The 27,481-nt window shown below is 41.4% G+C and overlaps 1 protein-coding gene across 1 annotated transcript in view; it reads right to left on the bottom strand.

Annotated features, from left to right (window-relative positions):
- Positions 1 to 27,481, bottom strand: part of FRY (FRY microtubule binding protein) — a 261,625-nt gene that overhangs the window by 34,713 nt on the left and 199,431 nt on the right. The window contains exons 40-51 of the mRNA XM_007447941.1: positions 27,132 to 27,330; positions 25,591 to 25,712; positions 22,547 to 22,734; positions 21,443 to 21,537; positions 18,805 to 19,412; positions 17,582 to 17,679; positions 17,082 to 17,252; positions 13,084 to 13,224; positions 10,855 to 11,034; positions 8,493 to 8,654; positions 6,103 to 6,177; positions 3,169 to 3,339 (exon numbers count right to left, since the gene is read on the bottom strand). Coding sequence (XP_007448003.1) covers positions 3,169 to 3,339; positions 6,103 to 6,177; positions 8,493 to 8,654; positions 10,855 to 11,034; positions 13,084 to 13,224; positions 17,082 to 17,252; positions 17,582 to 17,679; positions 18,805 to 19,412; positions 21,443 to 21,537; positions 22,547 to 22,734; positions 25,591 to 25,712; positions 27,132 to 27,330 — 2,210 coding nt within the window. The remainder of the gene's footprint in view (positions 1 to 3,168; positions 3,340 to 6,102; positions 6,178 to 8,492; positions 8,655 to 10,854; positions 11,035 to 13,083; positions 13,225 to 17,081; positions 17,253 to 17,581; positions 17,680 to 18,804; positions 19,413 to 21,442; positions 21,538 to 22,546; positions 22,735 to 25,590; positions 25,713 to 27,131; positions 27,331 to 27,481) is intronic.

Raw genomic sequence — 27,481 nt, 5'->3', positions numbered from 1 at the left:
AAATTATAGGATTTCCATGGATCATATTTAAAAACTCACTCTCTCTCAAGAGATATAATCATGCAACTTCCAGAACTAAACATATAAAGATTTTAAAACTATCTCATATTTATACTTCAGAAAATATTTCCCTTCTACAGCAACCAAGAAAAATACTTCTATCACACACATCTCAGTGTAAATGTGCAAATAGGCATACATACTCTCGAAGGGGGGAAAAAGCAGTTATGCAGTTATAAATCTGCAATGATGCAAAACATCTACTAGTGCATCTGAATTGAAAATAGCATCGTCTTACCTGAAGTTCCTGTGTAGCAGATTGAATGGACAGAAAAACAAACAAAAGGTCTATTTAAAATGATTATATTAGATACTCAAGTGCATTTGTCTTAGTTTTAACACAACAGCAACTAACAGTGCTAACAGTATATACGTCAGTAGATGCAACTTAAAGAAAGAGACAAAGATACACTAAACCCCATAAAGAAAAATTAGTACGAAACACCGGAAATTCCAAAGCTCTTAGCGGTGGATGATGTAGTTGGTAACAAATCATAAATACAATTTCTGAAATAGCTTTCCACTTCAGTGACAACTTTGGTCTCCTCAACACTTTTCTTTTTGGAATGCCTAAATTTTTATTTGTGAGAAAATCGTGAAACGTCATGGAAAGACTAATGAGGGTCATCAGCTGGGGAAAAAAGGTGGCACCACCTGATCCTGCACACAAAACCAGAAGTGTTTGTGATCATGATCTATTTCACTGCTGAGGTGCAATTAATAGCAAAGACACAGCACCCTTTAAAGATTCTGAGAAATTCAAAGGCAAACCCTTAAAGATATTAGTCAATAAATTCTGAGACTATTTAATGAAAAGGAGTAGACATGACAAAGACCTTGTCTTTTTTTTTTTTTAGTAAATGTGTGTTGATCTAGAAGCCAAATATGCTTTACCTTTCGCAGATGAGGAAATACTGAAATTATTCACCAAAGACAGTACAAAGGAACAGATATTTAGAATGCCTACTACCTGAAGTTATGCTAAAAGCTTTACATAAGTCATCTTACTTCATCCTTACGTCAACTCTATAGGCAGGTATTATCACTCCCATTCGATAGATGAGGATGCCAAGAGAAACTGCATCCAGGCTTGAGCTGGGTCAGTGGCAGAGCTGAAAGTCAGAGTTGGACCTGCCTGACTCCAAAGCCCTTGCATTTTCACTCTACCACTCTGTAAGCTCGCAAGAATCCCTTATTATAACCTTAATGAGAAGTAGCAAAATATTCTCAAATGGTTAATTTTATTTGGATAAAATATATACTTTCACATTCTTGAACTTCTTATAAAATCTTAATCATACAAGATAAAATAATCACTATGATTTTTTAGTTCTTGTTGGCTAGGACAATAGCGAGAACACTAGAAGAAAGGCCTAGTAATCATTATTTATTGTCCTTGAAAAATACTAGTATAATATTTATTTTCAAGTGATGGGCATCTATGGTTTTCCTTACTTTATTTTGATAGAAATTAAATTTGTTAGTTGTTCTGAAATTGTTTCTGATTTCTCTGACACCATTCCTCCTAGGTCCCTTCATGTAACACATTTTTCTTTGGCTGACACTGAAAAATGATGCCTCTCTTGTTTCATCAATTTTTCTCTCGGTAGTTTAACCCCTGAAGAGGGTGCCCAAGCTTGAATTCTAGCCTGAGCAAAGATTAGGTCAGTTGCTCAGACCAGGAAGCTAAACTTTTGACATTCCATATACCTCTGGATCATTTCGAAGGTATTCAAAACAGCTGTATTTTGCATTAGACTTTTTAAACAATCCTCACCGCATTTAGCAATTAGTGATTTCTTTATCACTAATTATGATTAACAGTCAGAAAACTCTGCAATGCTTTTTACTGGCTTGAGAACGATTCAAGATGAAAGCGTACACATTTTAAAGATGCCTTGCAGTTGGTGCCTTTATACTCTTAAAGGACTGAATCTGCTAAACTTGCTTCCAGGGAAAGAATTGGTAAAGAAAACATTCTTCATTCTGAGGACATGATTCTTCCTTGCTGGCACAGACAGCCAGGGTAGTCAGTGGCCAGTAAGGACAAAAATAGAGCTCAGAAGAGCTTGTCCAGCTCCGTGGCCTTGCCTTGGCATAAGTGGATTGGTCAGCAATCATATCCTTTTAGGGAAGGTAAGCAGTTACTTGAAGCATCATTTCCCACAAGTTTATCGTTAAATTAGGAGGTGCCTACCTGCCACAGGATATGATAAACTTTGAATTTGAGCCTCCATTTTAACTGTATGGCTAGCAGAAAGCCCTTTCTTTGTCTGGGAAATAGAGTGTGCTTGGTTAAATGTGAGCTGAAGTATGTGGATCCCACCACATGCCAGGCTGTGTACCAGGCTTTATTACAGATGCCAACCCCACTTCAGGGAACATAGTGTCCGTCCCAGGAGGAAAAAGCTTGCCTCTCAGCTGGAACATGCCCCTGAGCTACTGAAATGATGCTTCTCCTTGCAACCCCAGGTTTTCAAAAGCATGACTCATAACGGAAAGGGTCTTATTACCATGATTATCATTCAGATAAACAGATCTGCATCTGCCTGTTGATACTTGAATTCAGCTACTCCAGGTGTCAAGAACCAACTGAAAGCAGAGCCAAGAGCTCTTGTATGTTAAATCTAGTTTCAAGTTCTGAGGATTTCATCAAACAGCACAAAGATGCCGGGGCCCCTGGGCTCTGATCGCGGGTTTCAGCAGGCAAGCTTTGACGTCACCCCGTGAGAGCAATTTTACATTGAAAATAATAAAATGCTTAGCCTGTTTTACCCAGGTCCCAGAGAACAGGCTCAGACCTTGAATGCTTCTGTGATTTTTCTTTAAAGTTCACCTTTGGACTATACACACACAGAGTCTCTGTATGGTCATTCAAAGTCAGATCTTTGCCATTTAGAAAGAACTTGGTGGCTTTGGCTGTGGGCTTAGACAGGAAGCTTGTGGTGACTTTTGCCAAAGTTAAGCTGCTGTACTTTGAATAAATTGATTAAAAATAAAGTTTACAGCTTTCTAATGAAAGAACTCATTATTTAGCAGATAGAAGGAAACTGTTCTGTTAGTCAAGGAAAAGGCTGAGCAGATGGTTTTCACTGAGCCTGGCCGTACCTCTCCATCCTCCAGCTCCACGTCTAGGAAATCGAAGTCTCTAAAGACCCGGAACTGCTGCTCACTGTTGGTGTCGTCCATGTTCTCCTGGTCCCGGGTGCCGTCCTCGGAGGACACTAGGCTCGTCTGATGCTCCAGCAGATCCAAGTCCCCACACGACGAGAAAATCACCTACGAACCAAGAGTCCTCTCCTGAGAAACCGCTCTCCCTTCTTTGTTTGTGCTACAAAAAGTGGAACTGGCTCCTCAGAGCACTGTATTTCCAGTACACACCTAATTCCTTAAGTGGGTATTTTTAGAATATGCTCTTTTATTATTTATGTTGGACAGGGGCCTTCAGATTAAACTCATTGCGAAGACGCAAGTTCACACACTAGGAAACTGTTCAAGTCAAATCGCTGCTTCTTAATGAAAAGTGTATCCTACGTGCGTGTGTGTGTGTGTGTGTGTGTGTGTGTGTGTGTGTGACAACTGAGTGTGTGTTCACAGTCTACAGCAGCCAAGAAATTTTCCAATGTTTTTGCACTTACCAAGGTTAGAAACTGTACAGATTCACACACACATACACATCACATACATATTATCATGAAAGATTTTAAGGACTACTGATGCCAAGATATGTTATTGTAGAACGAACTGTGAGAGCAAAGTATTTAACCCTCTTAGAGATAAACCAGGAACCGGGAGGGAAAAAGAAACATAAGGCAGGAAGTACAGTACTTGTTCATTTGAATTACAGAGGAGAAGCTGAGCAGCCGTGCTCATAATTCATACTTAAAAGTCCTGTCCTGTTGATTCAAACAAAACTTTTTTTTCTATTAAAATTTTAGTATGTTAATATTTTTAAATTAAATTCTATGTTTAGGTTCATTTCACTTGGGCCATTTTAATATAACTTTGTAGAAATAACAGACTTCAAATAAATCTAAATGTTTTGCTCTCCAGCCTCTCCTGAACATAGACTGATTTTAAATAAAATGAACAGTATTCTTTATTTAACCGTTACAACGTCTTGGTCTTCCTTGAAAGTAAGCAAGTCATTTATAAGAATTTAAATATCACAAATATCTCTCAAAAGGAAAAAAAAGGGGGGGAATGGATTTTATTTTTTTTAATTAGTTTTAAAAAATTTCTTTCTTTTTTTATTTTGGGCTGTGTTGGGTCTTTGTTGCTGAGCGTGGGCTTTTTCTCTAGTTGCGGCGAGCGGGGGCTACTCTTCGTTGCGGTGCGCGGGCTTCTCATTGCGGTGGCTTCTCTTGTTGCGGAGCTCAGGCTCTAGGCACGTGGGCTTCAGCAGTTGTGGCGCACGGGCTTAGTTGCTCTGCGGTATGTGGGATCTTCCCGGACCAGGGCTCGAACCCGTGTCCTCTGCATTGGCGGGTGGATTCTCAACCACTGCGCCACCAGGGAAGCCCAGGAATGGATTTTAAACATTCTTTTTTTTCTCCAGTGTTTAAAAGCAGTCATAGGATTTGCACTAGGTTTTCATAAAATGGTACAAGACACACAGTCTGTACAGGGATTGCAAATGGGTATATGAGATAAATAGCACTGAGGACCAGCCAACTAGTGAGAGATGAGAGACTAGAATCCTGATTTCCTCAGCCGAGGCCTCCCTTTCCTTGTTAGTGCCACTTTTCTTATTTGTAACATAGTAAACATTTCTAGCTAGAAAGGCCTGGCACAGAAGCAGGCAGTTTGGATCTGAAGGAGACAGTGTAACCACAGGGGTGGTAAGAAACGGACCTCTCTGGCTGTGCCACTGCAGAGGTAAAGGGCTCTCATTCCTCTCGCTTTCAGGCTGGGGGGCTCAATCTGCCCCACACTATCTCCTCGTCCCTCTGCCCTCAATGATGTCACAGGAGCAGCAGCAAGCCCACTGATCAATAACTCAGAAGGTGACTTCAACGGAGGCCACCCTTCCGGCTGGGGCACATTCCCAGACGATTACAAGTATCAACTTGCACATTAGCACGAATCTATAGGTCTCATATTTCACCTGCTCATGAACTCCGTTAGTACATACCGTTTGGAATTTGAAAAGTAGTTGCACAGAGACACTGTTTGCTACTTCTTACTTGGGAAATTACTTAGTTTGCTATTTTCTTTTCTGGTTACTAATAAAGATGCTGTGATATAGATGAAATAAAAATAGCTGGTAAAACCAAACCCTGAGATTTTTATTGTTTTTGCTACAATATTCTCACACACACAATTTGAATTTTCTAAATTTTATAAAAGCTTCAGAAGCTAACTTCTAATACTTCAATTATTCAATTATTTCAAAGCCCAATAGCATTTTTGTGCAACTGTAACATCAGTAGAAGTTTTTTGTTTGTTGGTTTGTGGGGTTTTTTTTTTTGGCTGAGCTTCACACGGGATCTTACTTCCCTGACCAGGGCTCAAACCCATGCCCCCTGAAGTGGAAGCATGGAGTCTTAACCACTGGACCGCCAGGGAAGTCCCTCAGTGGAAATTTATATGACAAAAAACATGATAATATATCACTATTTTTGCCTTTATTGTACATGAGTAAAATAGTGACATCATGGTAAGAGATATGTGTACGGAGAGTAAAATTACACCCAAAAGGAACGTGTATCATATATGGTGGTGCAGAAGACAGTCACATATACATATTTTAAGAAAGTCTGGGCATATTTATTAAAAAGATCCAAGATATTAAAACAATTAAAATAACTGAGTTTTTATTTACCAACTGGAGCAAATAGCCAATAACATCTTTCATTGTTTCTGAACTGAGATTAAAAATCATACTATGGAGAGAAATAATCTACGGGTTTGATCTAGATGATGGATATCATACTTGTAATTCATAGTTGAAACCTCCAAACTACATAACCAAAGGCAAAAACCGACCAAAGGTAAAAAGGTTATGACACCAAAATAAATGTGATATAGGACAGAACTTACCGATGGATTTTTGCTTAATCCTACTTCTTGGCCACACAGAGAAAGGACGTGTACCAACTTCTCTTTCGTCCTCTTCTGGAAAAGAAACACACAGGCAGGTTTTAATCATGGGGTCCTGTGATCAAATCTACTCCAGTACTGTAGCCATCAGCCACAAAGGGCTAACCCACCGGAAATGTGGCCAGTGAGAATGGAGATATAAAATACATGAAGAGTTGGTATGAAAAGAGAATGTAAAATATCTCACCAATAATTATAAAATATTGATTATATGTTAAAAAATAATATTTTAGATATATTAGGTTAACTAAAATGTGTTGTTAAAATTAATTTTACCTGTTTTTTTCTTTTTTTCAAAAGGTGACTATGAGAAAATTGAAAATTAGGCTCACATTATGTTTCTACTGGACAGTTGCTGATCTAAGTTTTCCCAAGGGAGGGGATGTGAAAGTCAACCCCTTGGTTCTCTAGCAGATATTCATTACTCCCCTTGATAATCTTTCTTGTGTGCAACAACTTTCAATCATTAGCAAGCCTTCCCTTACACCTAAATTAAATCTATTATAGTACAACACAATTCTCTTTTCCTCAAATGGGAGGATAAATGTACTTTCTGCAGAATTAAATTCGATTATTTGCAAGGCATATTAAATCTTTCTCAATTTATTCTTCCTATAGTTAAATGGACAGAATTCCTCTTGCTTTTCTTCGTAAACCTTACTTTTCAGTTCCTTAGGCACAGGGATCCTTCTACAAACCATCACATTTCCCAGTGACATAGACAAACTAGGTCTCAGAATGACTGGTGAGTTGAGAATGAAAAGGATGAGTAACCAGAGCCTAAAAAACATGAATGTGCCTCAGAATTGCTCTTAAAGCAATCGTCCTCCTCTCCTGAAAATGATTTTTTTTCCCTTTTAATCTGATTTAATATGCAGACTGCAAGGAGGCCAGTATCACTCATAGAGTTTCCTTCTTAATGGAACTCAGTTCCCTGCATCCTTCTTTTCAAATTATAGATGGGACACTCAATATGGTGTCATTTCAAGGTCAAAGACAGGAGGACCCTGATGTTGAAGAATGGCAAGAGATTCACTACCCTATTTCCCTCAGTTTTAGTGGGCACTTTACAATCCTGGGAAGGAAGGAATGTAGTGGAGCATGGAACTGGGCTGTACATTTGTCTTCTCTTTTCCAAATTCCCAAGGAAGTAAAGCGGGCTCTCTATTCAAGCAAGCAGTGAGCACTCACTGAGAACCGGCTCTGCTCCAGTAGGCGCTGTGCTCTAAGCTCCACTTCCCTAACCTCTGAGAGTGAGGATGAGTCCTGCTGGGCGTGCAGACAAAGGGTTTCTCTCTGCGCAGCACCCAGCAGCACCCACTTCGCCTTCCTCCGGTAATGCAGTCCCTCTTTTTATCTTGGGACGGCTCTTCTCTCGCCAAATGGGGCTCTGCCTCTCTTGCACAGAGCCCTTTCTCCGGAATTGCTACGACGCTGGGGAGGGGAGGCCTCTGTCCTGAAATCGTCAGAGCCGAAGACCATGTAAATCTGGAGCTGCAAGAGGTTGCTGGGCCTCACGTTGGAACAGTCTACCTGGGAATGAAGTCAGTAGGGAGGAAAGCAGGCCTGAGACTTTGGGAAGAGAAGGTGGCGGCAGTGAGGACAGAGAGGGTCTAAGGATTGTGTGTGCTACAGTCCAGTTCTGCTTGAAGTTATGATACAGGAGTTAACACATTCCCTTTCCACTTAAGGTAGTTTTCCACTGGGCTTCTGGCATACGTCTCCAAAAGAGCCCCAAATAATGCACGGGTTTCACTTGACAGTAAGTCCAATGACATCAACACTGTGATGTAGTCACCCAGAAAGTGAATACAGATAACAGAACCACAGAGAAATCTGGCCGCCCACCATGCTCTGCAGGGTCAGGTGTGCATGGAGCCCACTGACTGGAGGGCAGGCTCGTAGGACTGCAGCCAGAATGGTCACTGGGGTGTGGCCCTGTTATGCAGGATTGGTTAGGAGAACTAAGGATGTATTACTTGGAGAAAAGAGGACTGATTTGGGTGAGTGGCAGAGGGGGTTGAGAGTTTCTTTAAGTGTTTGAAGGGCTGCCATGTGAAAGACAGATCCAATTGAATTTTCTAAGCCTTAAGAGAACAAGGACCAATGAGAAGAAGGAACAGAGTGTCAGACTTCAACTCAATGTAATGAACTGTTCAAAGATAAAATGGGTTCCCTCGGGATACAGAATACCGCGAGATCATCATCACTGAAGTGTCGATGCCCAGACGGGAAATATTGGGATGGTGGATGCAGGAATCCCATATCACAGTTGGGTTCAATAGGTCCCCTAAGCTCCCTTCCAATCCTGGGAGTCGAGGACTCTTTACCTGAGAGTACTGGGGCCTCTTCCAGCTTACAGGAACAAGGACATTGGAGTTGGAGCCTGATGAGGTGGAAGATGCACTCCGGGTGACGGCCATGGCCCTGGGCTTCCCATCACGCCCAGAAGAGTTCTGCAGTTCATCATATCGCCTCCCGATGATGGGCGTCTTGAGAAAAAAGAATAGAGAAGCACACGTTCTTCTATCTCATTCATACTTCTGGGGTATATGGATCGCTCTATCCCAGCAGCAACCAAGAACTGCTTATCTGATTAAAACTTAGATTAGAGAGGTTCAGTGTTACAAGGAGACTCATTTTCCTTATGTTCAAATACATATTCCAGATCATTTTGCATCTTCAACACTGTCCCACCCTCTTTAGCAGCTGAAAACAAATCCAATTGCTTCTTCTTTTTTAAAAAGTTTTTAAAATATATTTCTTTTATTTATGGTTTTATTATTTTTTTTGCGGTACGCAGGCCTCTCACTGTTGTGGCCTCTCCCGCTGCGGAGCACAGGCTCCGGACGTGCAGGCTCAGCGGCCATGGCTCACAGGCCCAGCCGCTCCGCGGCATGTGGGATCTTCCCGGACCGGGGCATGAACCTGTGTCCCCTGCATCGGCAGGCGGACTCTCAACCGTCGTGCCACCAGGGAAGCCCCAACTGCTTGTTCTTAAACACACTTTAGAAATGATTGTAAAGATAAGAAGGAAGACATGCAGGAAAGCAAAATAGTTTTCAGATGTTTAAGCTTGAAAGACTTTCTTTATAGTTAAAACAAGACCAAAATTCCTTCCCCTCATCCCAACCTGTAATCACCAATCTTGATACACTCTCAATTATTTAAAAATTTATTTAAATTATTTATATCTTTTCAATTATTTTAACGAATAAGGTCAGGGCCAGGTTCTTGACAACACTTCAGAAATTTCACTTCCTGAGATTCCTGGAGTGTGGTGGCTGGGTAGGCAGCACCTCCCAAACTTTAGCCCCAGGGAGGTCTCTGCAGAAACCTGTTCGTAGGCCTACATTCAGAGACGGCAGACGCTGGCTGGTAATTCTCTACCTGTCTCTCAAGACACATTTTTCTGGAGCAGCTGGGTCTCCAGGGCATGCAGCTGATTGGCTACAGGTTTTCTGTACCTCTTTGGGACAGAGTAAACTTAAGTCAAAGAGTAAGCTTCCCCCACCCCCAGCAATGTAAAAAAAAATGTTAAAAATTGAAAAATACTCAGTTGATACCTTAATATCATATACATACTAAATATCACAATGGTAGCACAACAGCATCTCATCCTGAGTATTGAAATAATGAACCGTCAATGAGACTACTGTGTGAAAAAACCCAGTCTAGCTACAACCTAATTAATAGAGTGAGTTCCATGTAAGCAGATCTAGTTTATTCCTTTAGTGAATGAACCCATTCAGCCGTGTTGAAGAATATTTATGAAATACCTAACATGCATCAGACACTGTACAGACCCTGCTTACAAAGTGGACAGGCCGTTGTTTCTGTTTTGGGGGGTTTATGGGTCATGGGGTAAAGGAGACAGGAAAGCAAATGTATTTTTACATCTTGGACTAAAATAGTTAAGTACAGGCCTCCCAAAAGTTTGTTCACGGACCAGCAGGTAAACCTGACTATTTTCTGTCTTCTTCTCTTCCTAACTCCTTTTTTTTTTTTTTTTTGGTGTACGCGGGCCTCTCACTGCTGTGGCCTCTCCCGTTGCGGAGCACAGGCTCTGGACACGCAGGCCCAGCGGCCATGGCTCACGGGCCCAGCCGCTCCGCGGCACGTGGGATCTTCCCAGACCGGGGCACGAACCTGTGTCCCCTGCATCAGCAGGCGGACCCTCAACCACTGCGCCACCAGGGAAGCCCTCTTCCTAACTCCTTAGTTTATAAGTCTCTTCCCTCCTCACACCCATCTCCCTCAAGGCAAGAATTTAGATAGTTATACTGGTTTAAAAAGCAGTGTGGCTTGGGGAAGTGACCATAAAGGCAGATTCCATATTCCTGTAAATCTCAGGCATCCACTGGTTTGGCTGCAGTTCAGGAAACAAGGTTGTGGATACAAGATAGGATGTGACAGCTGTCAGATAAAGAATGAGTGAAGGTCATGGTTTAAAATGCTTAAGATCATTCCATTTTAAAGTTATCTTTTTTGGGGAAGTCATTTTTATATAACTGAGGCTAGCTTCTATTTCTAAAAGCTGCCATTGAATAGGACAATGCGTTGAACCTAATTTAGGCCTTAGGAGCTTTCACTTGACATAACTGTAAAATAAGTCTCCCCTTCTCCAGGCAACTAGTTCTGACCTTTGCCACTATGTATTCATGCTAAAGTTTACAGAAACAGTTAACATACCTCTGAAATATCAAAGTGAAAGTCCAGGGTTTTCCCAGGTAATTCCTTAGACGCACTGGTCCATACTCGATGTATTTCTATCTTTGAAAGGTCACTGTGTTGGTAAGAAGGTAAAACTAGGCTGGCAGATCGAGAAACTACTAGCTTCAAGATATTCAAAGCTTCTCTCCAGTGGACGCTCTGAAGGAAATAAAACAGTCAATGGGTAAAAATAATTTAAAAAAACAAAACAAAACACAATATGCCACTAGCTACTGAAACTTCTAATGACCGGTCAGAACTCATTGATTTAAAACAGTGCAGGAAATTCTGTGATAAGTAAAAGGCAAATGACATAAAAAGATAATTTATGCATAAGATGAGCTACATTTAGGAAACAAGAATAAAAAAAGACCCGTGTTGTCCACATTCATGTAAGTAAAAGTTTAAAATGACAAGGTACCATTTTTGCTAATGAGGTATTTCTTCAGTTTGAAAAACAAAACAAAACAGAAAACAAGCAACTGCCCCCCCTCCCCTGCAGCAACCCTCATTACATTTTATGCTACTGTCTACTCACTGTTTCTCAAGATTCTCCCCACCTCCAGTTTCCAAGCATCCTTGGTCCTCCTCCTACTTCTCTGGCTCTTCCTGCCTCATCTGCTCCGGGGCATCTGATCTCTGCCCTCAGCCCTCTTCTCTTCTCCACATCTTCCTCCTGACCTAACCCAGGGATCTGGGAGCCATTCTTACCTCCCCTCTTTCCGTCCCTCCTGAGAACTTGATCCCCACCCCCTTCTCCATTCCTGTTGGCACTGGCTCAGCTGAATCCTCTCTGGCCTCTGCCTGGACTATTTCAATGGCCTCTTAACTGGTTTCCCCAGTTGCAGCCTCTCCTTGGGTCCGTCATCAAACCCACTCCAGCTACAGTGATCTTTCTAGAATCTTCAGCTCAAGCCACTTCCCTGCTTAAACTCCTTCAAGGGCTCCCTCTGGTGGACAAGGTGGAGTCCACACTCCTTGAGGAAGGCCTGCAGGGGTAATCTCCCCCAGGCAACTCCTGGAGTTGCCCAAACCAGCCAAAGGTCTCTTAGCCTCTGTGCCTTTCCTCATGCTATTCCCTCATCTTGGAATGCCCTTCCTCTCCTTATTGCCTTATCAAACTCCTACTCTTCCTGTTAAGTCTCATTTGTTTCACCCTCTTTGTATCCCTGACAACCCCAAGCCGACTGAGGTGCTTCTCCCACAAAAATATTGAACACAGATAAACTAGCGTGATTAAAGTTATTTGCCTAGGCCTTGGAATAAAGTGCATGAAATAAAACACATCTCCTTCACACGGGAGGTCATGGTTTGAATATGAAATTAGCCACCATTCAAGATAAGATCTTGAGTACCAGGGCTGGCCCACAGGCCTAAGAATAGGTAGCCTAATAAAACAATCACTTTTTTTTTTAAACTAAGGGCACATGATTAGTAGAAAGATGTGAACTGACCCTCTGTCTCTCATGAGTGTAAAGTGAGAAAGTGGTAATGAATGCCTACCACATGGTACAACTATTACTGGAGCAACGCCACTCGGAAAAAAAAAAAAAAGCTTGAAAACCATTTTTAGCATTAAGTAATTTTCTACAAGTAATGTGACTGGTGAAGTGAGGATGGAAAAAAAAAATTTAAAATTGTATGGCTTTAGTCAATGAGTTTAACCAGAGAAAAACCTAGCATTTGCCCTTGAACACTGAAACTTACCAAGTGCACTACGTTTGTTTGTTGGAGTATTTTCAAGTACATTTATGCCACTTTCTTAACCTTAGTTTTCCTTCAACTCTAAAGGGACAATTTGAACCTCTGAATTAACTGTTCGCATTTGAAACGCCTGGCCTAGAACCAGGCACAAGCAAGTTGCTTCTTCCTTCTCCATTGAAATAGGACCCCTCAAAGGAGACCCTGCCCCCACCCTCCCAGCTAGGAGTGTGCTTTCAATACCCAGCCTAGAAGCCCAAGAGGCAGAGAGGTGTCCTCCGAAGGCTCGGGAACGCACTGCGGCCTGGTCCTGCCTTTCTCCTCAGGATACCACTCAGGGTGTGGTCGGCCACCGTCTCACCTGCTCTCAGCACGTTATGGATATCAATGAATGAACATGCAGCCTGGCACCCATATAGCTCTGTGGCCAAGTACAAAGAAAGCTCCATGCAAAGCCTCAGTCTTTCTGGAATGACTTTCTGGAAACATCCTGGTTCAAATACTCACTTGCACGTATTTTTCAATGGTTTTCAGAACTTCCACATTGAACTGCTTGCCCGGAACAACAGAAAGGTCCATGTAGCTGAGCAGACTGTAGATCACCTGCAGGAGGGGCTGCTGCATGCTGGGGAGGCCCTTCTCCAGCAGCTGTGGGGAAAAGCACACAGTGCGTCAGTTTGACACCAGATTTTCACACAGAAGCACCAGGATTTCCTAGTACCTTTATGATTGCACATTTCCTTAGGAGGGAAAAGAAAATCCTAACTACTGAAGAAATGGAGGTATTATCAAAGGCAACGCAGGTAGGTCTGAGTATATAAATATAATATTACACAATGGAATTCAACAAAATAAACCTCAAAAGGAAAGCATCAAACACCACTAATGACTGAAAAATATAAATGAAAACGAAAGATACATTTATCAGTTATCGAATTGGCAAAGATTAGAAACTGATGATAGTATTGGTGAGGATATAAGAAGAGTATTCTTACACAACAGTGGAAATGTAAACTGGATAATTTGGCAATTGAGATCAACAGTACTAAGGGTTTATATCTTTTGAAATACTAATTACACTTTTAGGAGCTTTTCCAAACCTAGAGATAAATGCTAAGATTTAAGTAAGAGATTTCACCAAGGCATTATTTATAATGGTAAAAAAAAAAACAAAACCGGGCCTCCCTGGTGGCGCAGTGGTTGAGAGTCCGCCTGCCGATGCAGGGGATACGGGTTCGTGCCCCGGTACGGGAGGATCCCACATGCCGTGGAGCGGCTGGGCCCGTGAGCCATGGGCGCTGAGCTTGCGCGTCCGACAACGAGAAAGGCCACGACAGTGAGAGGCCCACATATCGCAAAAAAAAAAAAAAAAAAAAAAAAAAAAAACCAAAAAACCCACACAAAACAAGAAAGCTCTGTAAGCAATTTAAATGTCAAACACTAGGGAAATGGATACATAAATTATGGTAAATTGTATGATGAAATATCATGCAGTCAATAGAATGACATTTTTAAAGATAGTAAAGGATATCAGATAATATTAAGTGAAAGAGGAAGGATATATAATTTCTATATAATAGATGGTGCCAACATTGATGTGAATGGGTGTGTGTTACATAGAAATAATGCTGGAAGTAAACCCAACAAAAGGTTGATGGTGTTTCTCCCTAGATAATATAATTATTTTTGAACACATACTGCTTTTATAATCAGGGGGAAAAAAATCAATGACATTTTCAAAAAGGAAAGCAAAATAATGTGAAAACTGATGTGACAGACATAATGAAAAAGGTTACTGCTCAAAATTAAATATTAATAGAAATGATTCAAATAAATGCTGAAATTCCACATCAAAAGTGGCCCAGGGCTTCCCTGGTGGTGCAATGGTTAAGAATTCGCCTGCCAATGCAGGGGACATGGGTTCGAGCCCTGGTCCAGGAAGATCTCACATGCCGCAGAGCAACTAAGCCCATGCACCACAACTACTGAGCCTGCGCTCTAGAGCCCACGTGCCACAACTACTGAAGCCCATGTGCCTAGAGCCCATGCTCTGCAATGAGAGAAGCCACTGCACTGCAACAAGCCGCGCACTGCAACAAAGAGTAGCCCCCACTCGCCACAACTGGAGGAAGCCCACATGCAGCAACGAAGACCCAACGCAGCCAAAAATACAATAAATAAATTAAAAAAAAAAGTGGCCCAAAGAAATAACTGAATAGTTAACAGATGAGGAAATATACAATTCCACAAATCTATTGTATGAAAAAAGGAATATCTTCACTAGAAAGGAAATACATAAAGAGATTAATTTTAAAGTACCAATAAAAATATTCAACTGAAAATATGTATAAATGGAATGACAGAATTTAGTGGGGATATGGAATAACCTGAATATTTATACATTGTTTGTAGTATTGTAAATTGGGAAAATCTCTGTGAAGACCAATTTCCCAAATGCATACATTTTCCCAAATGTATCCATGAGCTTTACCTGGATAGATTTTTTGGGAAATGCCACCAGGAAAAATGAGCTAAATATAATCCGATAAAAAGTCTGCATCAAAGGACTATTTTTAAAAAAATGATGAATACAAGCAACAAAAGATAGATGGTTAACGATATAATTCCACAGTTATTGAAAGTGACAAGATGTGAGCTATGTCAACACATACACACATACAAAGTTAGTGTGAAGTGAGCACAGCAGGTTCAATGGAAACAGTGACCACAGCTGCCTAAAATTATATGTAGGTACCTGGCCAACACCTGAAAGAATGTGGGACTAACTGAAATAGCAGTTCATTTATATCATATGTAGTGAGTAGGTAAGTTTATAATAAAATTTTTGGTGACAATTGTTGATAAGGGCAGCATAGAACAAATTAGGATATCCACTTTAATTTATTTTTTTTATTGTGGTAAAATACATATAATATAAAATTTACCATTTTAACTATTTCTAGGTGTACAATTTAGCGGCATTAAGTACACCCACATTGTTGCGCAACCATGGCCACTATTTATTTCCAGGACTTGTTCATCATCCCAAACTGAAACTCTGTAACTGTAAAACAATGGCTATAAATTTGCCTCTTCTATGTTCCTCATATAAGTGGAATCATGTATTTGTCCTCTTGTGTCTGGCTGATTTCACTTAGCATAATATTTTCAAGGTTCATCTATGTTGTAGCATGTGTCAGTGCTTCATTCCTTTTTAAGCCTGAATAATATTCCATCGTATGTACAGACCACAGCCCATTTGTATTTTTGAAACTTTTATGTCTAGTGAACCAAACAAATTTTGCCTCCTTGCTCTCTCCCAGATCACCTTGTTTTAAAACATGCATTGGCTGCCTTGGTAAAGCAGGGTGCTTGTATTGTTTATCCCGGTGCTTCTTGTGTGCTAAGGTATGTGTGTGCTGGATTAGTAACTCTTGCAGGGACAGATGTGACCAAGGTGATTATCAAAAGCAGTAGGGTGGCACTTAAGAGAGGTTCTTTAAATACCAGGGATGGGGGTGTGAAAAGAGCAAAATAACCCTCGGCTGTTGACAGTGCGAATACAGCCCAATATTGCTGATCTGTGTTGCAAACCAAAATCCTGCAGGGTCAACTATATATGCTGGTGGATGAAGCAGCCACCTTTTTCTAGGTAGAGGCTTTCAGTCTTATGGAGCCTTTCCGAAAATGACTGATTCTTAACCTATCTGCATTCTGAATTGGTGATATAATACAAGAAAAGTTAGAATGGACTGTCTTCATCACTTCTGAAAAGGTCCCAGCAAGAGGCATGAACGCAGATCCAGAGAGGAAAAGCAAACGCTGAAAATGCTAAAACAAGGTAATACTATTAATCACTTGCCTCATAGATTTCATGACCTTGTATAGTGAACCACTTAGGGTCTGGGGGTGCTAAAGAATAACATTTCATCACTTGCCCAAAGTGGTACGTATTTCTAGCACCAGCGCACACAGAAGTGAGAGTAGGGGTTTGCAATGAATGTGCTATGGGAACACACTGGTATGAGGACAAAAATCCCATCCCAGTTTTAAAAACAAACACAAAAGATGAAGATAAAAAGTTTTTGTCAAAAATATATGCTTTGTTAATGAGTTCAGAGCAAACAACCACTAAACATACAAGCCACACAATAACTCCTTAAATAAGATCTGAACACCCAGAATAATGCAGATAAAATCTCCTCACCTCTGCCATGTCTGACAGGTGTTAGTGTAGTAAAAAGGAGTTTAAGCTTCGGAGGCAGCTATACCTCATTTCACCTTAAACTTGTGGCAGATTACTTAACCCGGCTGAGCCTCGGAATCTTTGTTAAAATAAAGAATCCTACATCACTGGGCTGTTGTGAGGATTTTAAATGATTCCATACAGCATCTATGCCATAGATAATAGGCGATCAATAAGTTAAGCCTATTGTTATCAGTTTTACATACATATTTTACCCATAGAAACTATAACAGATTTTATCCTTAATTGAAGAGCTTACCTCTGCCAGGTAGGTAACCATATTCAAGGTAATGTCAGCATATGCTTCATGAAGGTATCGACAGACCACGTTGACCCACGTGGTACAGTCCCTCGTGTAGCTGTGTGTTTTATAAAGAGTCATGACATGTGCAAGATTGGAAAGTTTGGGGTTCTTCTCTTCCAAACAAACCTTTTACAAGAAGAAAATCAATTAGGGATAAAATAGCCTGATGAAAAGGAAGAAATGTCAGCAGTTTTGCTATGAGCCCCAGCAGCCTGGAAAATTGATCGAAACAGTTTTTGGGTAGCTGCAGAGGCGCTTAGTAATTTAATTTTCACAATTTTTTTCCACTTGTTTTCTCAATAATGAAATGACAATGCAAATCAGCCACCCAGAGATGTGAATTACTAGTGATATCAGTTATTATTTTCAGGTTTATGAGACTCATCACCCTGTCTGAGCCCGGTAATCTCTGTCCACCGTTAGGCCTTGGATCTGCCTGAAACTGTAAGGCATACCTGAGCAATCCTTTCGGCTATATCCTTACAGAACTGGCCGGGGTTTTCAAAATGCTGTATCAGCTGGGGCAGAAGACACAAGACATTCAGTGGAAACCCTGGATTAGAGAAGATAATGGAGACAAGTGAATATGGTGCATTTGAACCATTAATAGCGGGAAGGCATATTACAGATTTTATTCTGAGGTGAAGCAAAAGCAGCCTTTTGAAGCAGCTTTAATCTGAACTAACGTAAATCCAGGAAAAATATATGACTGCAATGGCACCGTTTCAAAGGAGGAACTGAAGTACACTTGTAATTTGCAGGTTCAGAGGCTGTTTTGCTACAGACTGTTGCAAATAAGAATGATTGGCACAGATTTTAAAAAGCAGATTAAAATGAACTGAAGCACTAGTTTGAATTTTTATCAAAAATGTATTTTAAGGAAAACCCGCTTGAGAAGACACAGGTCAATCCATTTAAGTCTTACTCATGTAATAAGAAAGACTCTTTAAAATGATGAGGAGTAGCTTAGCTCCACTGTATCAAGCTTTGTCTTCTGGGCCACATGCCATGGTATTAAAAATCTGGTTTGGGGCTTCCCTGGTGGCACAGTGGTTGAGAGTCCTCCTGCCGATGCAGGGGACATGGGTTCGTGACCCGGTCCGGGAAGAGATCCCACATGCCGCGGAGCGGCTGGGCCCGTGAGCCATGGCCGCTAAGCCTGCACGTCTGGAGCCTGTGCTCCGCAACGGGAGAGGCCACACAGTGAGAGGTCCATGGACCGCAAAGAAAAAACAAACAGAAAAACAAACCTGGTTTGTTGTTGGCTTAATTCAAAATGATAGGGAACCAAGGGAATTTTCAAGAGGAAAAGAAAGGCTTAGAAAAATAAAAGATTTAGGAGTTAAGAAAAAAGGGAAAAATGTCTGTACAACAGCAATGGAATAAACCAACACTGTCTGCAATTTGATCTGGAAAGCATTAAGAAATGATTACTGTCTTATGTATTACTCCTGCCCCTTTTATGCTATTGCCTTAAAAATATCTCTTACAATATACATAATTAAGACATATAGAATTTTAAGACTTATATAGAATTTTAAAAGAAAGAACAAAGTATTCCCAAAGAACCATTTTTAAGCAGAATCTTTAGAAGTACTAAGCCCACATTATCTTATTACACTAAACATGAGTCCCACCATGACCAGAACTGTAAGAGCGTGAGTGATGTGGGCTTTACCAATGGCTTGAGATGAGTCCACCATGGATACTCTGGACACCGGTGTCAGCAAACTGAAGAGCTGCAGGGTAAGGTCGGTGGTGGTGACAGAGGTGAATCCCTTCAGGAGCAGCTGCTGCAACCCTGAGAAGTCCGCCCACTTGAGTTGTGCCTGGAGTTTCTCCAGTTTTTCTCGGTTCTCAGCTTTATCGAGTGGCATGTGAGCCAGCAGTCTGTTCAACAGCCTTAAGGCCATTAGGTATTCAAACTCAAAATCAGATTCCATCAAGGCCACCGTGACCCAAAAGATGGTGGCCAACAGGTTGGTTGGATGGTTTATGTGTGATGGGTCCGTGAGGCTGTCCTTCAAGGAAGATGAGCTTCTGGTCTTTGAGGAGAGGCCTTGTTGGGTACAGGCCTGAATTCTGTCCAGGGTGGCACTCCGAGGTGGGTCTGAGGACCGGTCGACAACACCAAACTTCTTGGGCACAGAGAAGCTCCTTTGATGCCGGCTGCGCTCTGCAGTTGCTGTGCTGCCGCTGGCTGTTCCAGGGTTCACATTGAGTTGTCCTGTGCTCTTTCTGCTTGCTGTTAGTTTAGCGCTAGCGCTTAAGTCTGGTGATGAAGAGCTGGGTATAAAAGTTAAAAAGTTCAATAGGAAGCCAACACATTTCAGTGAAAGGCTAGTCCTCTTAAGATCCATCAACTAACAATGAGGAAGGGAAGTCATTCTTTGGAAATATTACTTTCTATTCATTTTTCCATATTCTTAAACTGAAAGAATATGTTTCCTTATTCTTAAACATGAAGCTATGAAAAACAAAACTTAATCAGAACAACCCTCACCAATAAAACCAAATACTGATTTCCACTTATCAAAAAGTTAAAGAAATAAGCAGTGGTCTGTAAAGTTTACTGATCTTTCATTTATTTTTTGTTTAAATTTGGGTAAGAGTAATTACAAAATAAAATGTACCTGATAGGTACAAATGTTAATATTCTATTAACTGACTGATAAAAAGAACAGATAAAGAAATATCTAGGAAAAAAAGTAAATGTTTGTGTCAAAGGAAAATTTCTGCACTTAAAAACGTTTATGAAAAATGGTTTCGAAATCTATTTCAGGCTGAAAAGATAGATCTCTTTATGAACATTCTTGCTAAATTTTTACTGATTTAGATTAATTTGTAGGTTTCTATAGATAAGTATGATGTTATTAATCACACTAAAATTATGTACACATAAAAATGTTCAACTTAAAAATGAAACAAAGCTCAACGTGATATAACATTGCTGACTGAATTTCAAGCAAGATGAGCTTAATTACACAAACAGAATACAAAATTGTGAATGATTTGAAATGGGCTATTAAACATTGCCAGGAGCAAAAAGATTTGAAAAATTTAAAAAAAGAAAGATACCAAGGTAGAAATTTCTTCAAGTAAAATCAACATTTATTCCAACTGTTTTTATAGTGATCGATCAGTTGTGTTTCATATATACTCATTTAAAAAATAATACTTTGGGGCTTCCCTGGTGGCACAGTGGTTAAGAATCTGCCTGCCAATGCAGGGGACATTGGTTTGATCCATGGCCTGGGAAGATCCCACATGCTGCGGAGTGACTGAGCCCATGCACCACAACTACTGAGCCCACATGCCACAACTACTGAAGCTCACACACCTAGATCCCTTGCTCTGCAACAGGAGAGGCCACTGCAATGAGAAGCCTGCGCACCACAAGGAAAAGTAGCCCCCACTCTCCGCAATTAGAGAAAGCCTGCACGCAGCAGCGAAGGCCCCAATGCAGCCAAAAATAAATAATAGGACTTCCTGGTGGTGCAGTGGTTAAGAATCCTCCCGCCAATGCAGGAGACATAGATTTGAGCCCTGGTCCAGGAAGATCCCACATGCTGTGGAGCAACTAAGCCCATGCACCACAACTACTGAGCCTGTGTGCCACAACTACTGAGCCCACATGCCACAACTACTGAAGCCCATGTGCTTAGAGCCCATGCTCCACAACCAGAGAAGCCACCACGATGAGAAGCCAGCCAAAATAAAAAAATTTTTAAAAATTAAAAAATAAAATACTTTGTTTTTATAGAATGTAATAATTACATAAAATTTGAAAAAATACTCAAAGAAATAGGAAATGAAAAATCATTAATATTTGTATTATTTAGAAATAACATTTATTGTTTATTTTTTTTTTTTTGCGGCACGCGGGCCTCTCACTGTTGTGGCCTCTCCTGTTGCGGAGCACGCGCAGGCTCAGCGGCCATGGCTCACGGGCCTAGCTGCTCCACGGCATGTGGGATCTTCCCGGACCAGGGCACGTGTCCCCCGCATTGGCAGGCGGACTCTCAACCACTGCACCACCAGGGAAGCCCCATTTATTGTCTATCTTGCTGATGTTTTAAAATACTTATCTACTGTGTGTGTGTGTGTGTGTGTGTGTGTGTTTGTGTGTGTGTGTGTGTGTGTGTGTTGTAACTTCTTTTTTTTTAACTTAAGGAAATGTCATACATACTTTCTTGGATCATACACAGACTTCCAAAACTGGATTTGTTCTTTAGACATTGCCCAAAGTCCAGGCATTTCCCAAATATTCAGTACAGCATATTTGATTTTCAAAACGAAGTTAAACTGATTCTCACCGAGATAATACAGTTAAGAGATCACTGTTCTTCAGGCAGTCAGACAAGTTATCCACAGCAGCTTCCAAGGTAAGGAGTGCTTCCATTACATAACCCTGCCAAACAGGCAAAGACAACATTCTGTACTGCTTATAACTACTGTTAACTTCCTGAAGTTAAATTTAATCAAAACAAACTATTCAAATAATGGTAATATTGAAAGTTAGACAATCATGGTTACTTTAATGTACAAAGGCTACAAACAAATTTTAAGGGCCACTTAGGAAATTCAGATGGCTTAGGAGTTAGCATATAATCATGAAGATTTATTTCCCTAGCTGTGAGGTCTTCCACAGATCTCATTTGAAATCCAACAGGGAGGGGCAAGGGACAAGCATGGCCCCTTGTTGAGGGAGATGGTGGGCATGTGAAATACAGAGTGGCAACGTCTGAAAGCCAGGATTAAGAGATGAAGTATGAGAAGGGCTGTGTCCCAAGGGCATTTCATAGTGTACTGTCAATGGCCAGGAGGTGGAAAAGAAGTTGAAGTCTACAGGCGTGCAGGTCCTCTGAGATGCAGAACATTTCTGGTGGAAAAGAAGGCCTTGGCCCAAGCTACAGCTGGCTTTCCAGCTCCCTGGTCTCTGGGGTCCCCAGTCCACAGGGTCTTCCTGTGGCATCTATTCTCCCCACTATTTCTTTCACTTTTCCCAGTTTATGGAAGGCTAACTACACAGACAGGTGTGGCGCTTTGCACAGATACAATAGCGATCCCTTCTCTGGGTGGTCAGGTTGCACAACTGCATCTTAGGTTGTTAGTAGAAAAGACAAAACAAGACAACTCCCTCAGCCCCCACCAAATAAAATCAACAAAGACAAAACAACACAAAGAATCACTACAGGATTTCAGTTGTTGGCTCAATAAAAGTGTCCACTGAATTTCTAGAACAATGCCCCCTGGAGTGATTTGTGTAAAAATGAAAGTCAACCTCTAGAATTTCAAAATAAATTGTACATGTCCAAATGGCTGGGATACTTGGCGAGAGGAAGAAAGCTCAAAGAAAGTTATTAACACCCCATCTTTGAGCTGAGAGAAGGGTGAGTTCCTGGACTTTCCTTCCATACCTGAATCTCATCTCCATGCTCTCCAATCACCTCCACCAGCCTCGAGAGAAGGTCCGACAAGGCATGTGCTGACAGTGGCTGTTTGAGGGCCCGGAATACCTGGAAGGACCGGCCGGCGTAATGTCTGGAAGAGCTGGCGAGGGCTGTCTGCAGAGCAACTTCACTCAGCTGCTGCTCCAGGTGGAAACCTAGGGCACAGGGGTGGGAGCAGGTCAGCCGCTCCTCTGCAAACCTCGGACACCAGTTATCCGCACGTTTACAACAGGCTAGCTGCACAGCGCTACCTCCTGGTGGTACTTATTTAAAAATTAACCATTTTAAAATAAAACCCAAATCTGAATCAGTCTTAAGGAGGCATAGTGGAGTACAGTCAGAAGCTTTGGAGCAAGGTGGTCCTAGTTTTGAATGGGGGATTTGGGACTCTGGGAAAGAAGCTAATTCTCTGTGAGCCTGCTTCCTCGTCTTTCCCTTGTGAATAGCAGCATTTACCTCAGAGGGGTTGTGAAAATCAAACAACTTAAAAAGGGCTTAGTACTGTCTCTGATACATAATATGTGCTCACAAGTGTATTATTATTTATTACTACTGCTATTGTTTGACATTGTTCTCCTGTACTTTTTACATAGAATACTTTCACTCCTGTTTTCATAAGAGAATTTGTTAAAAACAAGTTTTTGGAGGACTTGTGTATGCAGAGGAAAGTGAAGCATAGCCAGGGCCTGGGCCAAAGTCTTTGCTCTTCAGAATAGTCCATAAACATGCAGATATGGAGGTGTAGGCACTGCAGAGAAGGCAGGCATCATTTAAACTTTTGCCTGAATATTTGTTCTTCCACCAGCATGAAGGTAATCTCAGTCCTCAGGAAACCATGTGATCAGACAGAAATGAAAGCAAAAGGGAAAGTCCATGACTGAATTCTGGGCCACTAACCCCTACACCTGCTGTGCCTCTTTACAGGGAGAAAATCAGGCTATGAGAGTCACAGGACATGATGAAAACATCGACTTGAGCTGTCTCCGTGGTCTAGAGGCTCTGTGGCACATTCGATTGTCTCACGAATGAGACCAGGAGGGATAATTCAGTGTTACTGTTGTTAGCTGCTGCTTGGCTGTCTCACCCCAGAGACACGTAGACCATATAAGAAAATGTTCCTGCAGAGTCAACAAAGGGTCCTGGAAAATGGACTTAGACACATTCAGGGTAGTAAATACAGGATTAAACCCGTATGAATGGATGTTTCAAAATAGATTTTTACATCTTTATTTTGCTTTTCAAAACATATTTTTCTACTTAAACCATTTAATATATGGGGGTTAGGTCCCCTGGCAATGAACAAAAGCTTATTTAAATCATACTGCTGGAACTGTACTAGTAGGATTGCAGAATCCTCCCCCGTCCCACCACCACTAAGACGATGTCCTTTGAGAAAAGCTATTTAATGGGTGGCAGAGAAAAGAAAAAGGTTTCCTTTACTCCCTGTTACACACTGATCGTACATTTCCCAGCCTTCCTTGAAATCAGGCGTGACCTCGTGCCTGAGTTCTGGCCAGTGGAACGTAGGAAGAAGCCCCGGACGTCACATGCAAAGCTAGCATGTAAACTCCTCCCGAGCAATCCTCCACGCATTCTCTTCCTTCACCTGCCCCATGGACACAGAGGGCTGAGACCTCCGAGCCTAGGGGATGACAGGGCCACAGGGCAGAGGGTCCCTGAAGCACCAGGTCGAAGGCTGTCTCCCAAATGTCCACATTGAACTGTTATGTGATCCAGAAACAGCCTCTTGTGTTAGGTCTCTGAGCTTTGGGGGTTATTTGTTATAGCAGCTATGCTATCCTGACTAATACAAGTGTTTCCAGGAACACATTTTATTTTGCTGGATTGGAAACAGGCAGAAAGTAGCGATGTACAAGGAAACTGAGGTGGGTAAAAGTATCTTGTGCAAGATGTGAAAAGACATACAGTATTCTAAGCAGCCTGAGATACCCTCTGAGAATACGCTATATAAGGTATTCACACGTTTTCTCATTTTTAGTATCTTCATACAATCAAGAGTGTTACACAAATGAAGAGTTCACATGTATCATACATTTCTTCCTTTAGGCTATTAAGTGACTTTTAAGTGGGGGAAATACCAATAAAAGCAGTCTTAATATTTCAAAGAAATTCCAAAGGGGAAACTCAAAACAAGAAATGGCAATCCTATTCCTAGAACAACTTTCCCATTTCAGTTTAACAGTATTTTTTGTTTTTTACTAAGTATCCTCTGATAATGGAAAGAGATGTGGCTAATCTGGAATGTTTCAAACTGTGAAATGTGCTAATTATCAGAGCAGCCAGGAGAGGTGGTGAGCCCTATTTACTGTGGCCAGCCTGCTGTGTGAAAAAAGGCAGGGATAGCTGCTGTATCGTGCTGAGGAACCAAATTTAAATTTCACACACATATCAGCCCAGGCCAAGCTGAATCTGAATGGAATGCAGCTAAGGGCTTAAATGTTGTGATGGTACTACTGTCTAAATTAGAATCAGACTGTGTTCAGAATATTGAGTGGTCACTGGCACAGGACTTGCCAGCAAATACTTTTAAAGCCGAAAACATTTTATCACAAAATTCTTTTTTAAAAAAAAAACAGTTTGCAAGGCTGACAGTTTTCACAGTTGAGTCTGACAGTCAGTGACTACGACTTCTCTCTCATGGCCTTCTTTAAATAAAATTAATATAGGCACAGTTTAATTCTAGTAAGGTAAATGAAACAAGGAGAACAGAGACATTGGGGAAATTATTTGATAGAGCATAATGCAAGTATCAGTATATGTGACATTAACTATCACTCAGACACATCTGAAAAAGCTTCAATATCCTCTATGAAATATTCCTTTGCTATTGCTTCCGAATGCAGGATTTAACACCCACACACCCACACACACACCACCCCCCCCTGCCCCGCCACACACAAATACATACACAGTATGTGGTTATATGGGGAGAATGAGCTCCATTATAGAAAAATGCTGAAAGTGGGATTTGGAGAAACAGGATGAAGTACCTGATTTGGAATCTCTAAACACGGATACAACATGACGTAGAAAATTAGTGAGTTGTTCAGCACTCTTTGAATTCTGATTTTTGGGTGTGATGTCCTCATGGCACCAAAGTGGACCAAATGCCCTTCAACAAAACACACAAAATGTCAAAAATGTAAGTATCATTTTGCATTTTTAAAACCATATACACAGTTCTAACTCCAAAGGTACAACATACATTTTTAAAAAATTTTACATATTAATTTGGTGGTAAATTTCAGTCTTCTAAAGCTTAAGAGCATACTCAAAACAGATCTAGCCAATTGATGGAGACACACTTTTTCTTATGTTTTACCCACAAAATTAAAACCTCTCAATTCACCAGGACAGTGTTTATTTAGCACATAGTAGGGGCTATGTGTTTGTTAAACAAAATGATACAATATGTTAAATAAAATATAGATTTAGACACAGACTCAATTTCTATGTCTTAGAATTTGCAGAGATAATGCTTTTATCAGGATCATATCATTAGGTTGCCAAATACTGTAGCACCAACCTGAAGATACAACCTCTGTTGTCTATTTGGTTTTCTACAGTAAGAATGGGATGGATCCACGGGTGAGAATTTTAGAGAACACCCTTCCCAACACTGACAGCAGTGAGTGGTGACAATACCTTTCTTCTCCACAGACCAGTCAGGTCTCTGAGGTACCCAGTATGGAGGCACCACCAGCCCCTCCCTGAGCTTCCTGTACGTTAAATTCTATATTGAGTTGAGTGCACACAATACTCTAAACCATTAATTGAAAAAAAAAATGCTCTCTCTTCGTTTTTTGCATTACTTGATGCATTAGTTGAATAAAGAAAAATCACGTGAGATACTGGATAACAAATATTTATATAGACTAGACTTCCAGGACTTAACCCTCTGAGGGAGGTCGGCATGCCCCAGGTCACAGGTAAGCATGCGTTTATACAAATACTGGACCTCAGGGGACTAGAGATTTGGAAGCCTTCCAAGTTAAATTGTTCCTTAGAAGAGCCAGAAGACCTGCAAAAAACAGGATCGCTCGCAGTTTTTCTCGATTTTATTATTAGCTTGATCCCTTTCCTATCATGCATCCTTATTGTTTCTGGTTTCTGAATTCCATTTAGAAATGACTCCTTGGACTACAGGAGCAGACAGCTGTCCTCTCTGCAGCTGCCACTGGGTTGACCGTGGCTAATATCTTTGGTTTCCAGAGTGATGTTCTTTGCCAAGTCTCAACTCCCAGATCCTGGCAGCTCCGACAGATGGTGAAAGTCACGCTCACCTCCGGGAGCCGCTTCTCCCGCCTCTGTCTCTGCTGCAGGGTCTTTATGCACAAACTCTCCTTGCCCCTCAACTGTGACAATGCCTCCCAGTGTCTGCCTTGTACACAGGCTCCAGCAGACACAATTTAGAAGACAGAAGACTTTGGTAGAACTCCAGGCTTGCTTTTCCATCTGTGGTTTTAAAGTGATGTCCCTTTTCCAAAAGACTGACCTGAAAACAGCAGCCCATCTCCTGACCCCTCATTACCTGGTGGTCAGAAACTCAATGAGCTTGTTTGCCTTCTCGTCTGTTTCAGCAGCTGCGTCCACATCTTCAACCTCTTGGGTCATCTGCGGGAGGTTCCCACTGCTGTCTCCCAGACTGATACTGGAGGAGGTGGAGCTGGAGCTCAACCCCGAGTCTGGCACCGGGGAGGACTGGTCCTCTCTCAGGAAGTCAAAGCCACCTGGCGGAAGACAAGGTCAAGGTGGAATTTGCAGGCCAGGCACTTAATGAGGTCAGGAGGTGCGCATAAAGAAGTGTGTAGTTATTTAATTTTGGGGGGGAAAAACGCTTCATTTTGGCTATGGCTATGATTAAATAAGACTGACACTCTT

The sequence above is a fragment of the Lipotes vexillifer genome, unplaced genomic scaffold, assembly GCF_000442215.2.
Source record: "Lipotes vexillifer unplaced genomic scaffold, Lipotes_vexillifer_v1.1 scaffold760, whole genome shotgun sequence".
Classification (NCBI taxonomy): domain Eukaryota; kingdom Metazoa; phylum Chordata; class Mammalia; order Artiodactyla; family Lipotidae; genus Lipotes; species Lipotes vexillifer.
Note: the sequence above shows the minus strand (reverse complement) of the source record. Positions and strands in the feature narration are given on the sequence as shown.